This window comes from Pseudorca crassidens, chromosome 4, assembly GCF_039906515.1.
Source record: "Pseudorca crassidens isolate mPseCra1 chromosome 4, mPseCra1.hap1, whole genome shotgun sequence".
NCBI classification, from domain to species: Eukaryota; Metazoa; Chordata; class Mammalia; order Artiodactyla; family Delphinidae; genus Pseudorca; species Pseudorca crassidens.
Window position 1 is genome coordinate 104,913,325 of NC_090299.1, and position 19,090 is coordinate 104,932,414.

Consider the following 19,090-nt stretch of genomic DNA (forward strand, 5'->3'; position numbering starts at 1 on the left):
AACGTATATGTATTTTTTATATATACTTGTATATGTATTTTTATTTATATATATAAATCTATTCTTTTTCAGATTCTTTTCCATTATAGGTTATTATAAGATATTGAATATAGTTCCCTGTGCTATACAATAGGCCCTTGTTGGTTCTCTATTTTATAGGTAGTAGCATGTATGTTAATCCCAAACTCCTAATTCCCCACCCCCCTTTGCCCTTTGGTAACCATAAATTTGTTTTCTATATCTGTGAGTCCATTTCTGTTTTGTAAATGAGTTCATTGGTGTCATTTTTTTAGATTTCACATAAAAGTGTTAAGGTTGCTTTTCTTAAGGTTGCTTTCACATCACTAGTCTACATGTGCTGAATACTGTCTGGGTGAACAGCATATTGCTAGTCAAGCAGAGAAGGCATCATGCCTGTTTTTAAGGTACCTATCCTGTTTATGTTAAAAACAACCAGTATTACTATTGCTACTGTCACCATTTATTGAGCTTCTACTCCGTAACTATCACTGCCATTTAAGTTCCTACAAGGTGATTTGCCTCAATTACTTCTTTGAAGGATGTCAGTAGCTCTTCAAGGTAGTTCTATATCTCCATTGTTCCAATTATGTAATTGGATGCAGAGACGATAATTAACAATAAGCAACTAATAAGCTGTGACTTAAATCAAGCTAGAGGAGGTGTGCTGTGTGGCAGCTTTGCGTTTAATTGTTAGGGGGATAGTATGAGGATGATGAAGTCTCATTCAAGGACCTCATCTTCTGGTAGATACGTGTATCAAGCAAAGCGAATTGGTTTCTTTGGGTAATCTTAACTCCCATCTGGAAATATGACTAGATAGCAGTATGAGTGCTTTCTTCACATGGTTTTGTTACCTCTTGCTACAGAAAGGAGCTGGATATCACCTGGATCTCTTTTGGGTGGCCATCCTCATGGTGGTGTGCTCCTTCATGGCCCTTCCGTGGTACGTGGCTGCTACTGTCATCTCCATTGCTCACATCGACAGTTTGAAGATGGAGACAGAGACTTCTGCACCTGGAGAACAACCAAAATTCCTAGGAGTGAGGTGTGTTACGTCAGAGAAAAATGGCTCTATAAAACATACCATGCTCACATCTGTGTGTCAGTCAGAAAGAAACGGACAAATGTGGAGGAGAAAGGGCTGGTGATGAATAATTTATTCCTGTACTTGATGTTCTAGAAAGGACTAAATTTTCATTTGAAAGAGTCTTCCATAATTTCTTGAGTTCACTTTTTATCTTATATACATTTCCTTTGATTAACAGCAGACTAAATTTTGCAGAGTAAAAACGCAGACAGGTCATTCATTTTCTTCAACGTGCAGGTCATTTTAGTGCTATGGTACATACTCAATCACAATCATATATATATATAACCAGGCCCTTTAATTTTTTGGCTCTATTGAGACTCCCTAAAACTATTGAGTCTGCTTATGATTCTCAAGATGCTACGAAAGGAGGAAATTCCCTGGCAGTTCAGTGGTTACAACTCAGCCTTTTCACTACCAGGCCCCGGGTTCGACCCTCGGTCAGGGAACTAAGATCCGCAAGCCGCGCGGCCAAAATAAGATTCTGTGAAAGGAGAGGAATTCTTATTTTCCAGTTCATTTTCTGTCCCATAAGCACTGAGAAACCTTGACCTCCAGCAGTTAAATCTGGGTAGCCATGAAGAGCTCTTATGAGACCTTTATACTTTATTGCGTATTTTGCAGCGGACTCTGCTCCTAAGAGCTTGGGTGAATAGCTCACATGACAGAGCCATCGTTTCCCGTGCCACAACAGTGGGTGATTTTTCTTGGGGTGAGGGGGTGTTGTATGGGAATCGTATTTGTTAAAAAGTACTTTTGTTGTTGTAGATTTGGAAATGAGACTGATGGGATTTACTGCACTTAGGAAATTTCCCTGAGCTGTTTGTTCATTAGAATGTGGGAGAATGTAATAACTATCTCCTATGAAGGAAGGTGTAATTACACAACAGTACAAGTTGTTTAAAAAATAAGGGCTTCAAGTGGGCCAGTAATTGGTGGAACCAGAGCAAGTGATTTTTCTCTCCTGATTCTAAAAGGACAAAGGATTTAGCAGAATCACTTTTTTCTTGATGAATTCAAATCACATACTGCAATAGTTTTAAGAGAATTTTGTAGTTCTGTTAAGCTTATATGCTGTCCTTGAGGTATTAATTACATATGATATCCGTACCTTTGCTGTCTTAGCCAAACAGTGATTCCATCCATGTATAGTATTTTCTGAAGGTGAAAAGACAAGAGCATGTTTATGAAAACAAAAGGTAGATTGGTAATCTTTTGATTTGGTTTCAGGGAACAAAGAGTCACTGGAACCCTTGTGTTTATTCTGACTGGTCTGTCAGTCTTTATGGCTCCCATCTTGAAGGTAAATATGTGAAATACTCACTTCTTCCTCCTTCTCAGAACACTGACAGATAATTGGATATGTGAACAGTAGAATTTCTTAAGAAATACCTGCAAGATTGTTATCACATCATATCACACTGAATGAAGCAGGAGTCAGGTAGAATGAAGACTTTAAAAACTTCTACCTTGATTTCCTTCTCACTCCTTCTCTTATTATTATTATTATTGCAGTTATTTGGTTGAACCATATTAAATTACCACTATTCAAATTTTTGGACCTACGCATATGGCAGTTTCATACAGTTCAATCTAACTAACTGAACTCCACTCCCCATGACATTTTTCACTCTCCTAGTCTCCCTACATCCTTTCTTCCCATCACTTCCCATTTACTTGTCCCTAAATCCTGCCCTCCCTTCCCACATTGGACTCCTGGATAACATGAATGACTCACAATGATCATTTTGTAATTGTTCTCTTATTATTAATTATTGCTGACTGTGTTTCTGTGTTCTTTGAATCAGAAGGCCTAATAGCCACAAAGAAAGAATGGAATAAAATTACTGATTTGTAACTAGAAAACTTTAGAAATGAACTTTTGAAAAAGAAAAATGACAGATTATTTAGAAAGTTAGGAGTCAATATATAGGTTTGATTGATGGGGTGAATGTTTAATAGGTAAATATAAACTATATATGAAAGCATATTTAGAAGTAGAGATAGTACTTAAAAAGATTAACATATATCTGTCATTGAAGCTTCCAGTTTTCTTTTGTGACACAAATATTTTATTCTTTTTTTATTACATAACAAAACTAGCCAGTTATTGATAATTTGTATCTTATGCTTTGCATCACAGTACAAAGCATGAATATCACCTATAGACCTAATAGCTATCAACAGTCCCACTGTTAGCAATATCCTTCCAAATTTTTCTCTAAAAATTTTTGTGTATCTTTAAACAACCTTAATTTTTCAAAAGGTTTTTTGAATGCTTATTTAATTACACAAGTAATAGAGCAGTACATTCTTGGAAAGAATTCAGAGAATACAGAAGTACAGTGAAAGGCAAAAGCTCTCCATTTCTTTCCCATTAACACATTTATATGTCAATTGCCAATCAGATGAATTTGTGGAAAATAGAACTGTAATTTCTTAATGTATAGCTAGGACTGACTCTGCCTTCAGAGTATTTAGATTACTGCATACATTATGCACAAAATACTTTGTAAACAGTTAAAAGATTTAAATATTCATCTTTTGTCACTGGTTTCTACAGTGTCAATTAGCTGGTTTAATTTCTGACTGGAATCATGAAGGAATATGTATCTCATGTAATATGTGGGGAAGTAAAACTAAAAGTAATTGCAAGGAGTTCATTTCTGGTTATATACAGAGGACCTTAAAAAAGGACAGATCTTATGTTCTGTGAGGACAGAGGGAAATCTGTTGTCAGTTTGGCCAGTGCAGAGCGAATTGTGGGGGAGGTTCGAGTTGTTATGAGTTTCACAGCATCAAATCCACTTCCAAAGTACTCTGTGTTCCTCTCTTGCCCCGTAGACGCCAGCACATCAGCTGGTGGAAAAGTCTAATGACAGCTTTTTACCGCATAGGCAATGGGACCTCATCTGGACAGATCAACTTGTAGAGATCATTGTAGGTAATTATGACCTCACATTGTGGGAGGCTCTCCTAGGAAGGAATTTGCCCCTGGGACCCCTGAAGGTGGATTCACACGACACAACTGCCAAGTCTCTTTTATAGGGTCTCTTAGTTCTTAAGCCACTAGTAAGAGATAAATAGAAATCTTCCCATCAGTTCGTATGTACTCATCACCACCCACTCTTTCTTTGATTTTATTTTTATATTATTCCTTTTCAATAATGCAGTATAAAATCCTAACTCAGAAAAGTCAGATGTGTTTTAAAATTCTTCTTTGTTTGTTTGTTATAGCAAATTGGCTTTAATCTTGGAGAATCTGTCAACCGAATGATCATGCATGGTTCCAAAGGGACACAGAGAACAAACAGTGTATAAACTGCTATTTTTAGGAAGAGATGCAAGGCCTCTTCCTAACTCTTTTCTCACCCAACTATGGCTGCAGAGGAGTTAAAGCTGAAAGCACTTTTGTTCGTCATTTTACAATGATTCTTTTTGCCCCTGATATGAAAAGCACTGTAGTATCTACGGGAACAGATTATAATACAGAGAAAGGAAAAAGATAGATGTAAGGGATCAGTGAGTATGAACTTGCTTTTGCTTTGACCTTCCTTAAGTACTCATGTTCTGGCTCACCCTCATTCAGGTACTCGTGTCCATAATTGTGGCTATTTCTACCTGGCAACTTTGAGTTAATGCAAAGAGTCAGTGTAAGCATCAGTGGAAAAGGCAGTTCAGCAAACATTTTTGTTAGGCCATCTTTTGCCCAAACTGTGGGAAATGAAATTGTTTAGTTAGTGTAGTTTCCAACATATTGTGGGGAACCTGGATTTAAAAACAACAAGGATAAAATAGTCTAGCATTGACTCTTGTGGTATGTTACTTCAGCAAGTGAGGCTATTCCTTACTTCAGGAATCACATCTGAAAAGGTCAGCCAATTTCAGATCAGGTGCCCTTCTTAGCATTGAAGTTTGGTAAGTTATGTGCTTTCACTACAGAACCCTTGTTAGCTCATCTGAAAAGTCAACACAGGAAGAAGCAGATGTTGAGAGTAGTTTAACTAAAACCTAAGTTACGCCTAAGAAGAAGTCAAGATTAACAATTAACCTCAGAATTCACGCAGAAAGTGGCGTCATGAGCTACCTTGGAGGAGGGAATCTTTTTTCCTCCACTGTGTGACTGTGTTTTAAAGAAACAGGTGATGACTTTAGGGAACGGTTTTACTTAAAAGAGCTGCCTTTGAAAGGCGGATCAAATGAATGAAATCAAGAGAAACGTGTGACTTTTAAAAATGAGATGGCTCAACACCTTCCCTCCCAACTCCCTGCATCCATCACAGGTTTGGTGGCCTCCAGTGATGCTAGTTATTTTCTCCCATGCATTAAGCAGTGTGGGTAGTTGTTCCCTGTACCTACTTGGGCAGACTTACTTTGAACATTGATTACTTTGAAGTTGATGGACCTGTGTTTTGATCTCTTTGCCAAAATCTGTCTTTTTACATAGAAGAATGTAAGGAATCATAGTGTACTAGCTTTAAGTTCAGGAGGCTAACCCTTGACCTTGGCCAGCAACAGTGGCGCATGCCTCAAATCTCACCACTGATTCAGTACAGAACTGCTGGGAAGCAGGAATAACTGGCTTCCTAGGCTGGCTAGATAGTTTAGATCTGTGTTTCTGCAGCAGAAATACTGCCTGTTAAGCTAGTGTTCTGTATGGGGAGACTCGGTAGACCGAAGGGCAGCAAATAGATGAAAGACAGTTCCTGGAGCTTACTTTTTCCATACTTCTGGCAAGTCCGAAGAAATAAAGATCAAGAAAAGTTCACTGCTACTTCTGTTCCCTTTGCTTGAATTAGTTTATCTTTAACTTGAGGAGTGGCCAAAATTTATCTTTCAGATTTGTTCAGTGTTCTAAAATGTGGAGGATAGTGTTTAATTTGTATTTGACAACATTTGTTGAGCTCCTGCTGTATGCCGTACACTCTGTTCAGTAACAGAAAAACAAGGAGAAATGATAATGAAGATGCTGCTGCTGCTGATATTGTTGAAGTTGATTGTTGTAATAGAAGCTTCCATTTATTGAGCTTGGCCTTGGACTAAGGGCTCTGCACAGGTTTTTTTATATTTAGTTCTCCAGTCACACCTCCAAAAAGTATACTTACTTATGATTGAATCCACTTTATAGATAAGAAAAATTATGAGTAACTTGCCGGGTCACAAAGTTCTTAAATGGTAGAGCCAAGATTTGAACTCAGGCAGTTCTGACTCCAAAGCCTGATCTCATATCCATCATGGTTTACCACCTTTTAAATAAAACAGTATTTGCCCTCTAAGAACTTATTCATTTTCATTTCTCATGAGATGATCTTCCCTAGCTTCTCTGGTCTGATTTCTGATTCTCTTATGTAGTGAGAAGGATGGCATTTTTACAAACTGCTCATCATAGCTCACTCCATAGTTTCTTGTGACTAGGGACCAGATTGCAAGTCAGAAGCTTCCTTACATTGATTTTTAAGGCTTAAGGGTATTAGGATATTATTTTAATAACATATTCCTGAAGACAGTTGTTATAGTTGAAAAAGCAATATTGTAGAGCCTAGATAAAACCAAGCCTTCAAGTTTGACCTCTGTAGCCATCCTTCTGTCCTAAACTCCTGCCACCCAAACCCACCACAGAGGGGCCAAAGAAAGTGGTGCTTTGCACTTGTAGGCTTCTTGACTTATTACTAAAAGTTCTGATGGTAATGACATCAGTGCCACATTTATAAAGTATCTATTATGAGCCAGGCACTGAACTAAATGTTTGTTCTATGTAATCTTTATCATAAGCACTATCTGGATGAGAATACTGAGGGTAGGGGAAGTTGATCGTTTTCTCTGGGTTGCACAATCAGTAGTGCCAGAATGGGAACCCAGGTCTGTCTAACTTTTATGCCCACGATCTTATCAGGACCTCATTCTGGGTTTTATACACACACACCCACACACTGACTATGATTCTGCTGGGAGACCTCACTCTTATACTGAATTCTGTGCTGTGGATGCTACACCCTCTCTTTTTTATTAAATTTACCCTTTTTACATATTTTTTTTGAGAATACTCTAACACCATCAGAAAATCAAAGGGAGGGTTAAGTCACCAGAATTTGAAAAATTTGGTAACATAGTCTGAATATGTTAAATATTGATCTCATCTCAGTTTCACTATTCTGCCTGGTTATAGGGTCAAGCACTTAATTTTTTCATTTTTAATTTTTATTAAAAGCATTGTTATATTTATTTACAATTATGCTTTTTGGCTTTCTGGGTATGATTGATTATTTATATAATTTTTTGCATAATTTTATCATTTGGCACTTCTTGATATGCCTATGAACCTAGTATACCCTGGGTTTTTTTTGTTTTTTTTTTTTTTTTGCAGTACGCGGGCCTCTCACTGTTGTGGCCTCTCCTGTTGCGGAGCACAGGCTCTGGACATGCAGGCTCAATGGCCATGGCTCACGGGTTCAGCCGCTCCGCGGCATGTGGGATCTTTCCAGACCGGGGCACGAACCCGCGTCCCCTGCATCGGCAGGCGGACTCTCAACCACTGCGCCACCAGGGAAGCCCTACCCTGTGTTTTTTATATTTTAATTTCTCCTGTCTTGCTTTATAAAAATGTCTACCTACTATTACTATGTATATTATACTAGTTTAACTTAAAGTAGGATCCTACCTTCTTAAAACACAGTCTTCTTTTCCTTCCTTTGGGAAATTTCTATTGTGATGAATAATTCTATTGTGATGAATTTTTAAGGGTTGACCTCCTAACATGACTCATGAACCAAATCCAATAAAAGATATCCTCTAACCCAGTAATTCTGTTAAATTTCATCACAAATTCCAAACTGGAAGATTTTTATTGAGACACTACACTGTCATAAAGAAAATGGTATATGGGAACATATGTTTATGTATGACTGATTCACTTTGTTATAAATCAGAAACTAACACACCATTGTAAAGCAATTATACCCCAATAAAGATGTTAAAAAAAAAAAAAAAGAAAATGGTGCATTTCATAAGACATTTGTATCACTTTGAAATTGGCTAAAAATCAAATTAATAGTCTCCTTTATATGTGCTATTTTCACCAAAGAATAATTTTTTTAAAACATTATCATATCTAAATCTGTTCTCCTACCCATTCCCCATTCTGAGTTAATGCTGCCTTCTGATTTTATTTTGTGGTTGGTTTGGCAAATAACCTGTCATCATCCGTTCAGAGAGAACAGACCTAGGCACCAAGGCACAAGTTGCCTTCACTCTGGCATTAGAACTACATTAGAGAAAATACTTAACTAAGCTTAGGTGAGGGGTTGGGCTAAGGTCCAAGATCATCTATGTGATTACTTTCTTTCAAGTCAGAAAAACACTCAAATTAAAAAATAACTACTGCAGGATTTCTAACTAGTTTCCCATGAACTCTATACTTCTTTTTTCCCCTTCCACCTTTCATTTCTTCCCAAGAAATTAGAAGTGAAATGATAAGAAATCTTCATATATTAAGGAAGAATAGAAGTGGCCTTGTCTATAGAAGATATTTTTAAAATTGAGAAATAAGTCAAAACTATAAAAGGGTCTTTTTGTTAGTTTCCTATTGTATTCTTTTGGTAAATTTGTATGGAGGCATCATAGGGAATGGAAACACGCACATTCTTAAAGGAAATAAAGGCACATGTCCCAGCGTAAGTGGCTTGGATGTAATGTGTTCACCTCTTTGTGGTGACTGTTGGGTATTACAGCCCACATGGCTTCCCTGCCTCTCACACTGTCCCTCCCATCACCTTCAGCATTCAATATCATTTATTTTTTTCTGAGCTCAAGATCAAATTAATTATGTTAAAATTGTTAGTCTTTTTTAGAAGAAGCATGCAATGTTTTATATAAAGAAGTATATTTATTCCATATACGTTTAACAATTTTTACAGCTAACCAATAACAATTAGAGGCAGTTGTGACCCGTTTTGGAATTTACTGTTTCTCTAGTAGTAGCCAAAGGGTCTCAGATACAGAACTGTTTGAGGTGATCACAAGGAAAGGCTGATAGAAACTGTGCTTCAGTTTCTTAATACATGTGATAGTTCTTTAAAAATTACTCTAAAGTTATACTGTTTTCTGGCTACAGTAGTCTCCTTTGTGCAGATTTGGTAAGATTGGACTTAATTGATTTTGGTTTTAGTATTTGAGCTTTGAAAACTCCTGAACTTGAATTTCTTTTGAAAATCCAAGCTTGAGAACCCATTTTTTTTTATTGTTGTTCAGATAGAAGACTTCCCAGAAACAGAGTCATCCCTGATTTGCTTGGTTTCCACAGTACTAGAGACATTTCAAAGGTCTAGGAATAGACAAAACTTAGGAACATCATCTTGGAGCTTCCCATTGTTAAAACACTTCACCTTACTGTTCAAGACTCTTGCTAATTAATGCATGAAATGTATTAATTCCATTTTAAAAGATGTGTATTAATCTGTGTGTGTAATTAATTGCTTCCAGATGCTCCATGCTCCTTTCAAGCAGTGTTCTCATTAATTAGTCCTCTTAATATTCCTAAGAGGAAGAAAGAGGACAGTTGTTTGATGTTTACTTAATTGAAAGAGGCATTTATACACCGAGCTGATAGATCATTTGGTGAAAATTATTTAGAGAAAAGTCAACAGACTATGGGGAAAGAAATTTGGTCTCCGGAGTGGGGCAACCCTCTGCCTCTCTTTCTGCTTCACAGTCCATGCAAGCATTTAGTTCACATGGTCATTCCTCTTAAGGGGAAAGGATAACAGAGACTTCTTTTCCCATTAAAAAGTTATTTTTAAGGTCATGCATTCTAATTGTTAAAAAAAATGCAAACAAGAATCAAATGAAAATTGAGTCTCCTTCACCCTCCTTTATTGCTTTCTGGTACAAAGAGTTTAGACGTTTATCAATGATGAGTTAAGCACACTGATCAGTGGTCACTGTATTATTAAGTCCTATCTTTTAGTCTCAGATTTAGCCTTTATTTAAACTATTGGTCTCTCTTACTGTTTTTATTATTATTGTTTTTAAACTTTCTCCAATTTTCTTCCATCCTAGTTTATTCCCATGCCTGTACTCTATGGCGTGTTCCTGTATATGGGGGTAGCATCTCTTAATGGTGTGCAGGTAAGTTTTCCATAGCAATCTGAGCAGAGTCATATTTTTCTAGTAGTATTAAAAACAGTCCAATAATAGGTCATTGAAGAAAAGTGCTAATCCTTAACTGCTGAGATTTTAAAATGCATTTATTTCCTACTTTCTCCACTATTCACCTGTGTTTCTGATTTAATTAATAAAGTTAGCTTGCGTTAACAAATGTTATCATACATACCCATTCTCCAAATAAGCTGTTAGAAGCTATTTGTCTAGGAAAGTGAGAGAGCTATCTCTGACCTTCCTCCCTCCCTCCCTCCCTCCCTTCCTCCCTTCCTCCCTTCCTCCCTTCCTCCCTTCCTTCCTTTGATGGAAATCTAACCTTCAGTGTGCTCGAGATACTGTTTATCCATTTGCCTTTACCTTATACTAAGAACAGGCTATTCTTATTTGATGTGCTTTTCGCATGGCTGAGATCATTGATCAAAAGTTTTGCACCAATAAAAGAATCAAGTCAATGTGGTTAATGTGCTACTTTTGTCAAAAACTTCAGCTGTCACATCGTGGATAAAACTGGCCCTCTTTTAAAAAAATCATTAGGGGAAACTTTGTAAGGGACTTCGTCTTTCAATTGAGGTTTAATTTAATTGGCACCAGGAAACTGGAAGTACTGCTGCTGCTTTCTGGCACCTTGTTAACTGTAGCCTTATTTAGCACTTAGTGATGTTTTAATGGGAAAAAACTGCATGTTCTGTGAACATCATAAGAATTTATTTAAACCCCTTCGTAATAGTCCTTGCTTTTATTTATTGAATTTAGATTAATTTGATTTTAGAGTCAGATGGAGCTGAGCAACTGGCCAGACCCTCAAAAAGAGAAAAGGCTATTTTATTTTTCCTTGTTTAGGTCCATTGAGTAGAGTTCTTCACCATTTGGATATTTATTACAAAATACAAGGTGGTTTTTCATAGATGGGACTAGACGAATGTGAATGTGGGTTTATTTGTGCCCGTGAAATTTTGGGGAAGTATAAATGTGTAAAAATATTTTTACCTGACATTGTAAATATTCTTTATTACTTTAAATGGAAAAATATGAAACAAATATGGTCCCCAAATTAATAGTTCTTATTTTTGTTTGGCCTAAATAAGTCAGTCTAGATCAGAAGTTTGATTTTATGTGTTCTAGGTGTGTAATAGATGGTTGGAGCTTAGTACATGTTTATTAAGTTAAATAGAAGGGGAAAAAATCAGCGATTCCATAACAATGGGGAAAAAAATCCCTTGCTGAAGGGACAGCTAGTGGATTTCTTAAATTCTGCCATGGTGTTGCCCTATCACCTTTTCTCTTTACTTTTCTCTTGACTCTTCTTCTTTTAGACCTTTTTGGCAAGATCTGAGTTAGCAAAAAATTTTATTACTCCAGTCTTTATAAATGGGAATACTTCTACCAGTCAAAAATAGCTCTGGAGGAAGAAAGAAAACTCTTTAGATAGGAAATCACTTCAGAGAAGATTGTGATAGTCTATTTACTTTTACATTTTTCTCTTCCCTCCAGCAAGAAAGTAGAGATATTATTTCAGAGTTCTTATTGCATAATTATTCAATTCAACAGCTATTTAGTGAGCATCTTACATCTGAAAGTTCCTATGATAGGTACTTAAATATCATCCTTATCATCAGCATTGATGTAAACTCAGCAGTTATTCTTTAAAGCACAGCACCTGGCACATAGGTGCTCAGTAGTCATTTTAGTACCTGTTTATACATGACAGTGTAATAGCCTCTCCTAGATCAGGTATCTAGTTGTTGACGCTGTGAAACTCACTGCAATGTTCATGTGGCTTTCCTCTGAAAAGAAATGCTAATTCATTGCTAAATGTATTAGTTAAGTTATGCCATAGATAAATAATGTGGAATTTATGAAAATACCAATGCATTCCCATTTTCAAGTCAGATAGTTCCTTTATATCCTTGAAACATTATTGAAATATATATGATACATAGCATCTCCTCTTCCTTTCAGATAAGACAGCTGCGGCACAGTTAGATACATGAGTTTGATGTCTTCCTTCAGCATATTATTACTAGAATAATAGGCACAAGATCTTCTCTCCTAAGATGCAGACAATACAAGTAGAATGTAGGAGATGAGCATCTTTATTTTATATTTGGCTTTGAAGCTTTATCCTTTGGTGGCCACTTTATCTCATATAGCTGCATAATATTCCTGCAAAGTAATAACATAAATTGGAAGACTCATACTACGTCTTACTGTGTTAGACTATATTTCTGCACTCCCTGGCCAGTGTCCTCTAACAAGGACATCGCTTGCCTAAATTGTAGAATATAAATCACTAGTGGTTAGTTAGACAGAAAGAGATGACTTGGTGCTGCAGCTCTTGAAGTAATGTACTTGTCCTCTCTTGCCCTTTCTTCTCCCAGTTCATGGATCGTCTGAAGCTGCTTCTGATGCCCCTGAAGCATCAGCCTGACTTTATCTACCTGCGCCATGTCCCCCTGCGCAGAGTCCACCTGTTCACTTTCCTGCAGGTGCTCTGTCTAGCCCTGCTCTGGATCCTCAAGTCAACTGTGGCTGCTATCATTTTTCCAGTCATGGTAGGGATTGTTTTAATTGAACCTACCCATGAGGTCACACCAATATCATGTGGTTATTGTAATATTGATGACACATGTGTCTTTTATGGAGGCTTCCAGTTTTTTTCCAGCTTTGACCTAATCAGTTTGATTGGTTGTAATTTAAGGTTGCCAGGTCTGTGGTTTATCTAGGCTTGACCTTGGAGTCAGACAGCTGAGTTCAGATACTGGCTCTGGTTTGTGCTGATCAGTGAACTTCCCTGAGCTCCCATCAACTCATCAGTAAAATGAGAGCGGCATCTTTGTTTTCATTCTGAGCATCAATAATGAATATAAAGTATATAGCACAATGCCTGACACATGGTAGACACAAGTGCACATAACGTTAGTTATTTTTAAAATACTGCTGTACATTGGAATTTGTCTAAATAACAGAGTACAGCACATTTCAGGCCAAATAATAGAGCACCAGTTTGGCAACTTATGAGAGATCATCCAGTGAATAGAAGAAATGGAGAGAGAAGCTTAATTTTTTGCAGTTCTTCTCCTTTGTATCATGCTAAGTTTAAGGATAAGTCTGGGCTCTCTCTCCTTGCCATGTTACGATGAGAAAGAAAGTGAAACAACTAACATTCCACTCTGAATCACAAGTGAAAGAAGGGCAAAAGGAAACAATAACTTTGTATTTGGCTTCATCATTGAATTTGTGTGGGTGAAATAATGCTATGGTGGCTTATTTTTATTTATTTTTCTTTTTAATTAAGACTTTATTTTTTGAATAATCATTGAATTTTTACTGTAGCCTTACATTTGTTGCAAGAAAATGCACATGCATATGCTTGAAACAAGTCACAAAGCCAACCTCAGGTCTGGCTCTGTCTCCCCTGTCGCTTTGGAAATAGAACTTTAATATACAAATCATATTTTTTTTTTTACAAAAATTTTCTTACTTTTATCCAGAATTATTATTTTATATCATGTATACTGGTTGATTGTAATTGTTTTTTCCTCCAGGAAAGCAGAAAAAATGGTGTCAAATATTAACAGTATTTGTGGAATCAGATTTTTACTCTTGATGATCCCTTATGTTCTGCTTTTGAAAAAGAACTCTATTAACTTATTGGAAAACACACTGAGTATGAGAAAAGACTTCCATCTGCCTATTAATATAATCTACCCATGTATTAGTTTTGCTAAAGCCAGGAAAAACAAAGTTAGACCTGGATAAATTTGAAATATATCCAGTAAATCACTTATTGCTTGTGCTAAATAATAATAAAAAATATTTTACCTTTATAAAGTATTTTTCATCTTTCAGAGCTTTTATTTGATCATAAAAGAATCATGTAATATCAATAGGTTAGATGTTATTAATTTCTCTAAGAGATGAAGAGGCTGGCATAGAGCATAATATGGATAAAGACAACTGTTCATTTGAGGCAGGGCCAGGACTTCTGAGTCCTACTGTGTACTAATTTTACTGTTGAGCAAAGACATCTTTAAGATACCTTCAAGAGCAATTCATAGAAGCAAAGATACAGAGTTCAAGAATACTGGGGTTAGAGTTAGAAAACTGGGACCCTTTGTATTCTTCCTTTATCTGGCTTTGTGATCCTGGATAACTTACTTATGTCACTAAGCTTTAGTTTCCTCTGCTGTTGGATAGATACTAACATCTACCTTTCAGGTTTGTTGTGGGAATAAATGAGAAAATATTGTCTAAGAGTTTAGCACAGCATCTGACTCAAGATAAGTATTCAGTTAATGGTGGTGATTGAAGTTGCCCCAGCAGATTAAATAGTCTGTGCAAACTCAAATACTACCTCATTATTAATACTTTGAAGATGTCTCAGTGTACTATGCGTTGTACAGATTTTCTTGACTTTCAAAAACCTGTGTAATGTTTTAATTTTGAATAATTAGAAATCATACACAGGCTGTTTTTTCCCTTGAAACTTCTAGTTATTTTATTAAAAATCTGACATGGAAGAAAATGGTTTAAAAAATAATCTTTTCATACGGAAATTCCAAATAAAGGGATCATACAGTACAGTGAACAAAATACAATGAGTTAAAGTAAGACTTCTATGAACCAACTTTCTCCATGAAGCAGATGTTTATGGTCTACATAATGTAAGTCCATACAAGCAAGATGAGTTCTATCATACTCTAGACTTGTACAAAATAGGTTTCTACTGACTTTGCTAGGGCAGTATTAATACTCACTCTGACTTCTCTGACATGGGTTCTTTCCTACCTTTTATATTTATTCTTCCAGATCTTGGCACTTGTAGCTGTCAGAAAAGGCATGGACTACCTCTTCTCCCAGCACGACCTCAGCTTCCTCGATGATGTCATTCCAGAAAAGGATAAGAAAAAGAAGGAGGATGAGAAGAAAAAGAAAAAGAAGAAGGGAAGTCTGGACAGTGACAATGATGATGTAAGGAGCTTTCTAAAATTCCGAAGTAAAATTCCAAAGTTAGTTAAACAAATGTGAAAATGGTATTTTTTTAACCCTTGTGTGCGATGTATGACTGAATTTCAAGGATGTTTACCTGGTCACGCTACTTGTCACTTTTCACCTTCCTTTGCCCTTTATTTTGTCTCTTTATTTTTTTTAAAGTATTTTCTGAAGTCTTTCTGTAACTGTGAATACACTGATAATGATATAATGACTTCTAAAAAAACAAAGACCACCATATATAAAAAACTTCAATCTCTGATCTCGTACATAAAAAGGAAGCTTGTTTCATAATGCTATAAAATGTATTGGGTTTATTATTGATAATCCAGGATTTAAATTTGAGATAATAACTCCGTTTTACATAATTTTAAGCCTAGTGTGGGCAAATGCTGGTGATCTCACCTCCTGTGATCTGTGTATCTATTTGAGTGGGCTCTCAACCAAAGTTCTCTGCTATTGTACTTATCCTTGCATTGGGATTTGACATGATTTGAGATCACTTCTCTGTAACCTTTCAATAAAAAGGAACGGAAATTGGAATTTGGGGTCTTTCTACATAATTGTAGCAGTCAGTGTCATAATTTAGGTGATCCTCTTGCAATCATATAACTAAGTTGAGAAGTAAAATGTCCACTTTTCCGGAAGCCATTTCACAGAAATCTTGGTGTTTCAGTAGGGGTCTGTGATCAGTGCTAAGAGAAAATCTGGGATTTGCTTTTCTTTAACACACACACACACACACACACACACACACACACACACATACATAAACACCCCAATAGCTTATCTCAGTAGCCTTTTGAAAGGCCAGCCAAAATGACACCTTCTATATGAAGATTTGTAGGTTTGTTCTAGATTTTACACAGTGCAGTATCCCCATTCTAGTGGAATCCCCAGTATCTCATTCTAACATGGGAGTCTAGTTAATTTTTGGTGTCTGCTCTGTACTTGATCATTTTGATGGATCAGGCATACTTTGTTCTTAATTGCTAAAGCAGCTCTTTATAGTATATTTTTGTTCCTATTTTACAGACGGGGAAATTTAGACTGAGAAATGTTAAGTCATTTTTCTAAGTGTACACATATTGGCAAAGGCAAAACTCTCATCCAGGCCTGTCTGGTTATTTTCGATTGGTCAGGCTGTCTGATTGAATTATTTTTGGAGAACTTGGAAACAGTACAGTGAAGGAAGGCAACAGACAAAATTGGATTTCAGATAAATTGATCCAATAAGAAAAGGCTAAATATATAAGGCACATTTAGCTAAAGAGAAAAAGAGTCTGAGGGAGCTTTTGTGACTGTCACCATCCATCTTCAATGAGAACATGTATATAGATTTTCTGTTTCCAATGATGACAGAAAAAGAGAGAATGTGCTTAAACTGCAGAACAGATTAAGATGCAGTATTAAAAAGAACGAGGCGTTTACACATTGAATAGAATTCAAAATTTGAAATAAATTTCTAGGCTACTCTAGAGAAAAAAAAAAAAAAAAAACCCGCCTGAAATACTGAGATAATTAAAGCAGTATTTTGTGTGTGTGTGTGGTACGCGGGCCTCTCACTGTTGTGGCCTCTCCCGTTGCGGAGCACAGGCTCCGGATGCGCAGGCTCAGCGGCCATGGCTCACGGGCCCAGCCGCTCCACAGCACGTGGGATCTTCCCGGACCGGGGCATGAACCCGTGTCCCCTGCATCGGCAGGCGGACTCTCAACCACTGTGCCACCAGGGAAGCCCAAAGCAGTATTTCATCTTGAATTTTCAAAACAAGTACCTCAGTTTATGTACATGGACATCAAACTTAAAATTCATTATACATTACAAATGTATGAAATAATATTATAGAATCCTCTTCTCTAATGGCTTTTAAGAAAAAAATAGTAATAAAATATCCACTTTTAAGAAAGTTTTCAATTTAGTGCTCTCTAGTGTCAGAAGTTGGATCAAATGAGCTCCTGAGAAGGTCTTCTAAGTCTTAGATTTGATTTTCAACAAATCATATTTTATTTAAATAATGCTATTCTTATATTAATAATATTTATCATTTTGAATCCATATCTCCAACAGATTTCTTGAAGATAATGTGTGATACTTGTTTTTTTCTTTTCCTCTTTCTCTTCTTCCCCCAACCCCACCAAAACAAACAAACAAACAAGCTTATATATTTATCCTAGACAGTGAATCCAGCCAGAGTGTATCTGTGTAATACGTTCTGTGTGTTGAGGCCATTATTTGGGGTTCTCTGTTTGAAATGTAGCTGTTGTGATGTTCACCTGGTCATTGTGTGGTGTGGGATCCATGGATGTAGGGAGGCACACAAGGGCATGGGAGTTCCAACTCTAATATTTGTGAGCAGAATTAGTGAAAAATATGGCTTGCCAATATTTTGAGCTGCTCAGTCATTTTTGAACCCGCCCAGTAGGCTATGATTAAGGGTTGGCTGCCAACCGGTTCATCTATAAATGCTATTATTGGGGGAAACTTTGAAATACTGTAATAAAACTTGTCCTTGACATTCTTACAAAGGTAGGGGCACATGGCATCTTCATTTTTTTTTCAAGTGAAGTGCAATATCTTAATCTTTGAAAAGAATATTGTGGCTCATTACCCTCTTTAGATTCATCATAAAGAAATTTTCAATGTGCGTAGTAGCTTTATGTTAAGATTCATTTTTTTCTTACTTCCTTTCACCCCTAGTTCCTATTTTTTCCCTTTCAGCTAAAGGTCATCATCTCCTTGGTACTTTAAGTTAAGAGATGAATTCCATCTTTTGAGTCTAGGCATAGACATAGATTCAATATAATGAATTCTAAAAACAGTAAAGTGATAATCCTGTGGAAATATGTTACAGTTTTGGCTTAGGTGGTCTCTTCTTTAAGAAGCTTCATGATTAGCTGCCTGGTTTTATCATTTTATTTTGGCTATGATTCTTCTCTGCCTACCTGGCCATCATAGGCACCTTCCTTTTGACTTTATTTTCTCATGTTTTGCTAAGTTTCCAAATATATTTGGTGTGAGCAAATTGAGATGAGCCTTAAACTACAGAATAGTTCTGATGGAATATTAGAGTAAGGGAGATGGTTTATTTTCAAGTCTATGTAAATGACCCCTTGTGAGTGGATATTAGAAAAAGTCTTCTTACCTGTCTTGGAAGGAAAGATAAGTCATCATATTCCTGGAGGTGGAATCAGAAAGCATAAATGAAACAAAAATTTCAAGACCATATTATAGTTTAGGAAGTCTCCTAATTTACAGTCTTTCACGTTTGAGATTATTTCCTTCACACACACATACAACTAACCCATAAATATTTGATTGCAAATCCAGCTTATGGAAAGCTTTACAATTGTTTAATTTGTAATGATCTCAATTTGGTGTGGTTCTAGTTTTAATTGACTTAATCTCCTTAACTCAGAAGAGAAGAAAACAAATGTGAGGGGAAGATGCCATAAAATTTGAAAAGTCAGCAAAGGAGAAGTGATTATATCTAAGGCTGTTCTCCTTAGTACAATGTAAATGACAATATGGTAGGTTTAATCAGTACTGGGAGGTAGGGAGGTCTGTATAGTAAAAGCTTTCTAAAAACTGTTATAAATTTCTTTCACAGTCTGACTGCCCATACTCAGAAAAAGTTCCAAGTATTAAAATTCCAATGGACATCATGGAACAGCAACCTTTCCTAAGTGATAGCAAACCTTCCGACAGTGAGTAGAACTAACCTCTTGCATGCCAGCTTGAATATGATTTGCACTTACAGAGAAAAAACTTTAGGACTGTCATCTTCATTAACTTTTCTTCTGTTTTCTTTCTTTTTTTTTCTATGTGAAGATTTA

At 36.4% G+C, this 19,090-nt stretch overlaps 1 protein-coding gene across 9 annotated transcripts in view; it reads left to right on the forward strand.

The window, feature by feature from the left end:
* The window catches only part of SLC4A4 (solute carrier family 4 member 4), a 354,963-nt gene that overhangs the window by 328,564 nt on the left and 7,309 nt on the right, over positions 1-19,090 (forward strand). For 6 of the 9 annotated variants that reach the window (XM_067736229.1, XM_067736230.1, XM_067736224.1 and 3 more), the window contains 5 exons: positions 888-1,066; positions 2,339-2,411; positions 10,163-10,231; positions 12,643-12,816; positions 15,074-15,235. In XM_067736229.1, the coding sequence (XP_067592330.1) occupies positions 888-1,066; positions 2,339-2,411; positions 10,163-10,231; positions 12,643-12,816; positions 15,074-15,235 (657 nt within the window). Of the gene's footprint in view, positions 1-887; positions 1,067-2,338; positions 2,412-7,472; positions 8,060-10,162; positions 10,232-12,642; positions 12,817-15,073; positions 15,236-18,864; positions 18,962-19,090 lie in introns of those variants that run through there. The other 3 variants (XM_067736227.1, XM_067736226.1, XM_067736233.1) reach the window with 2 other exon arrangements.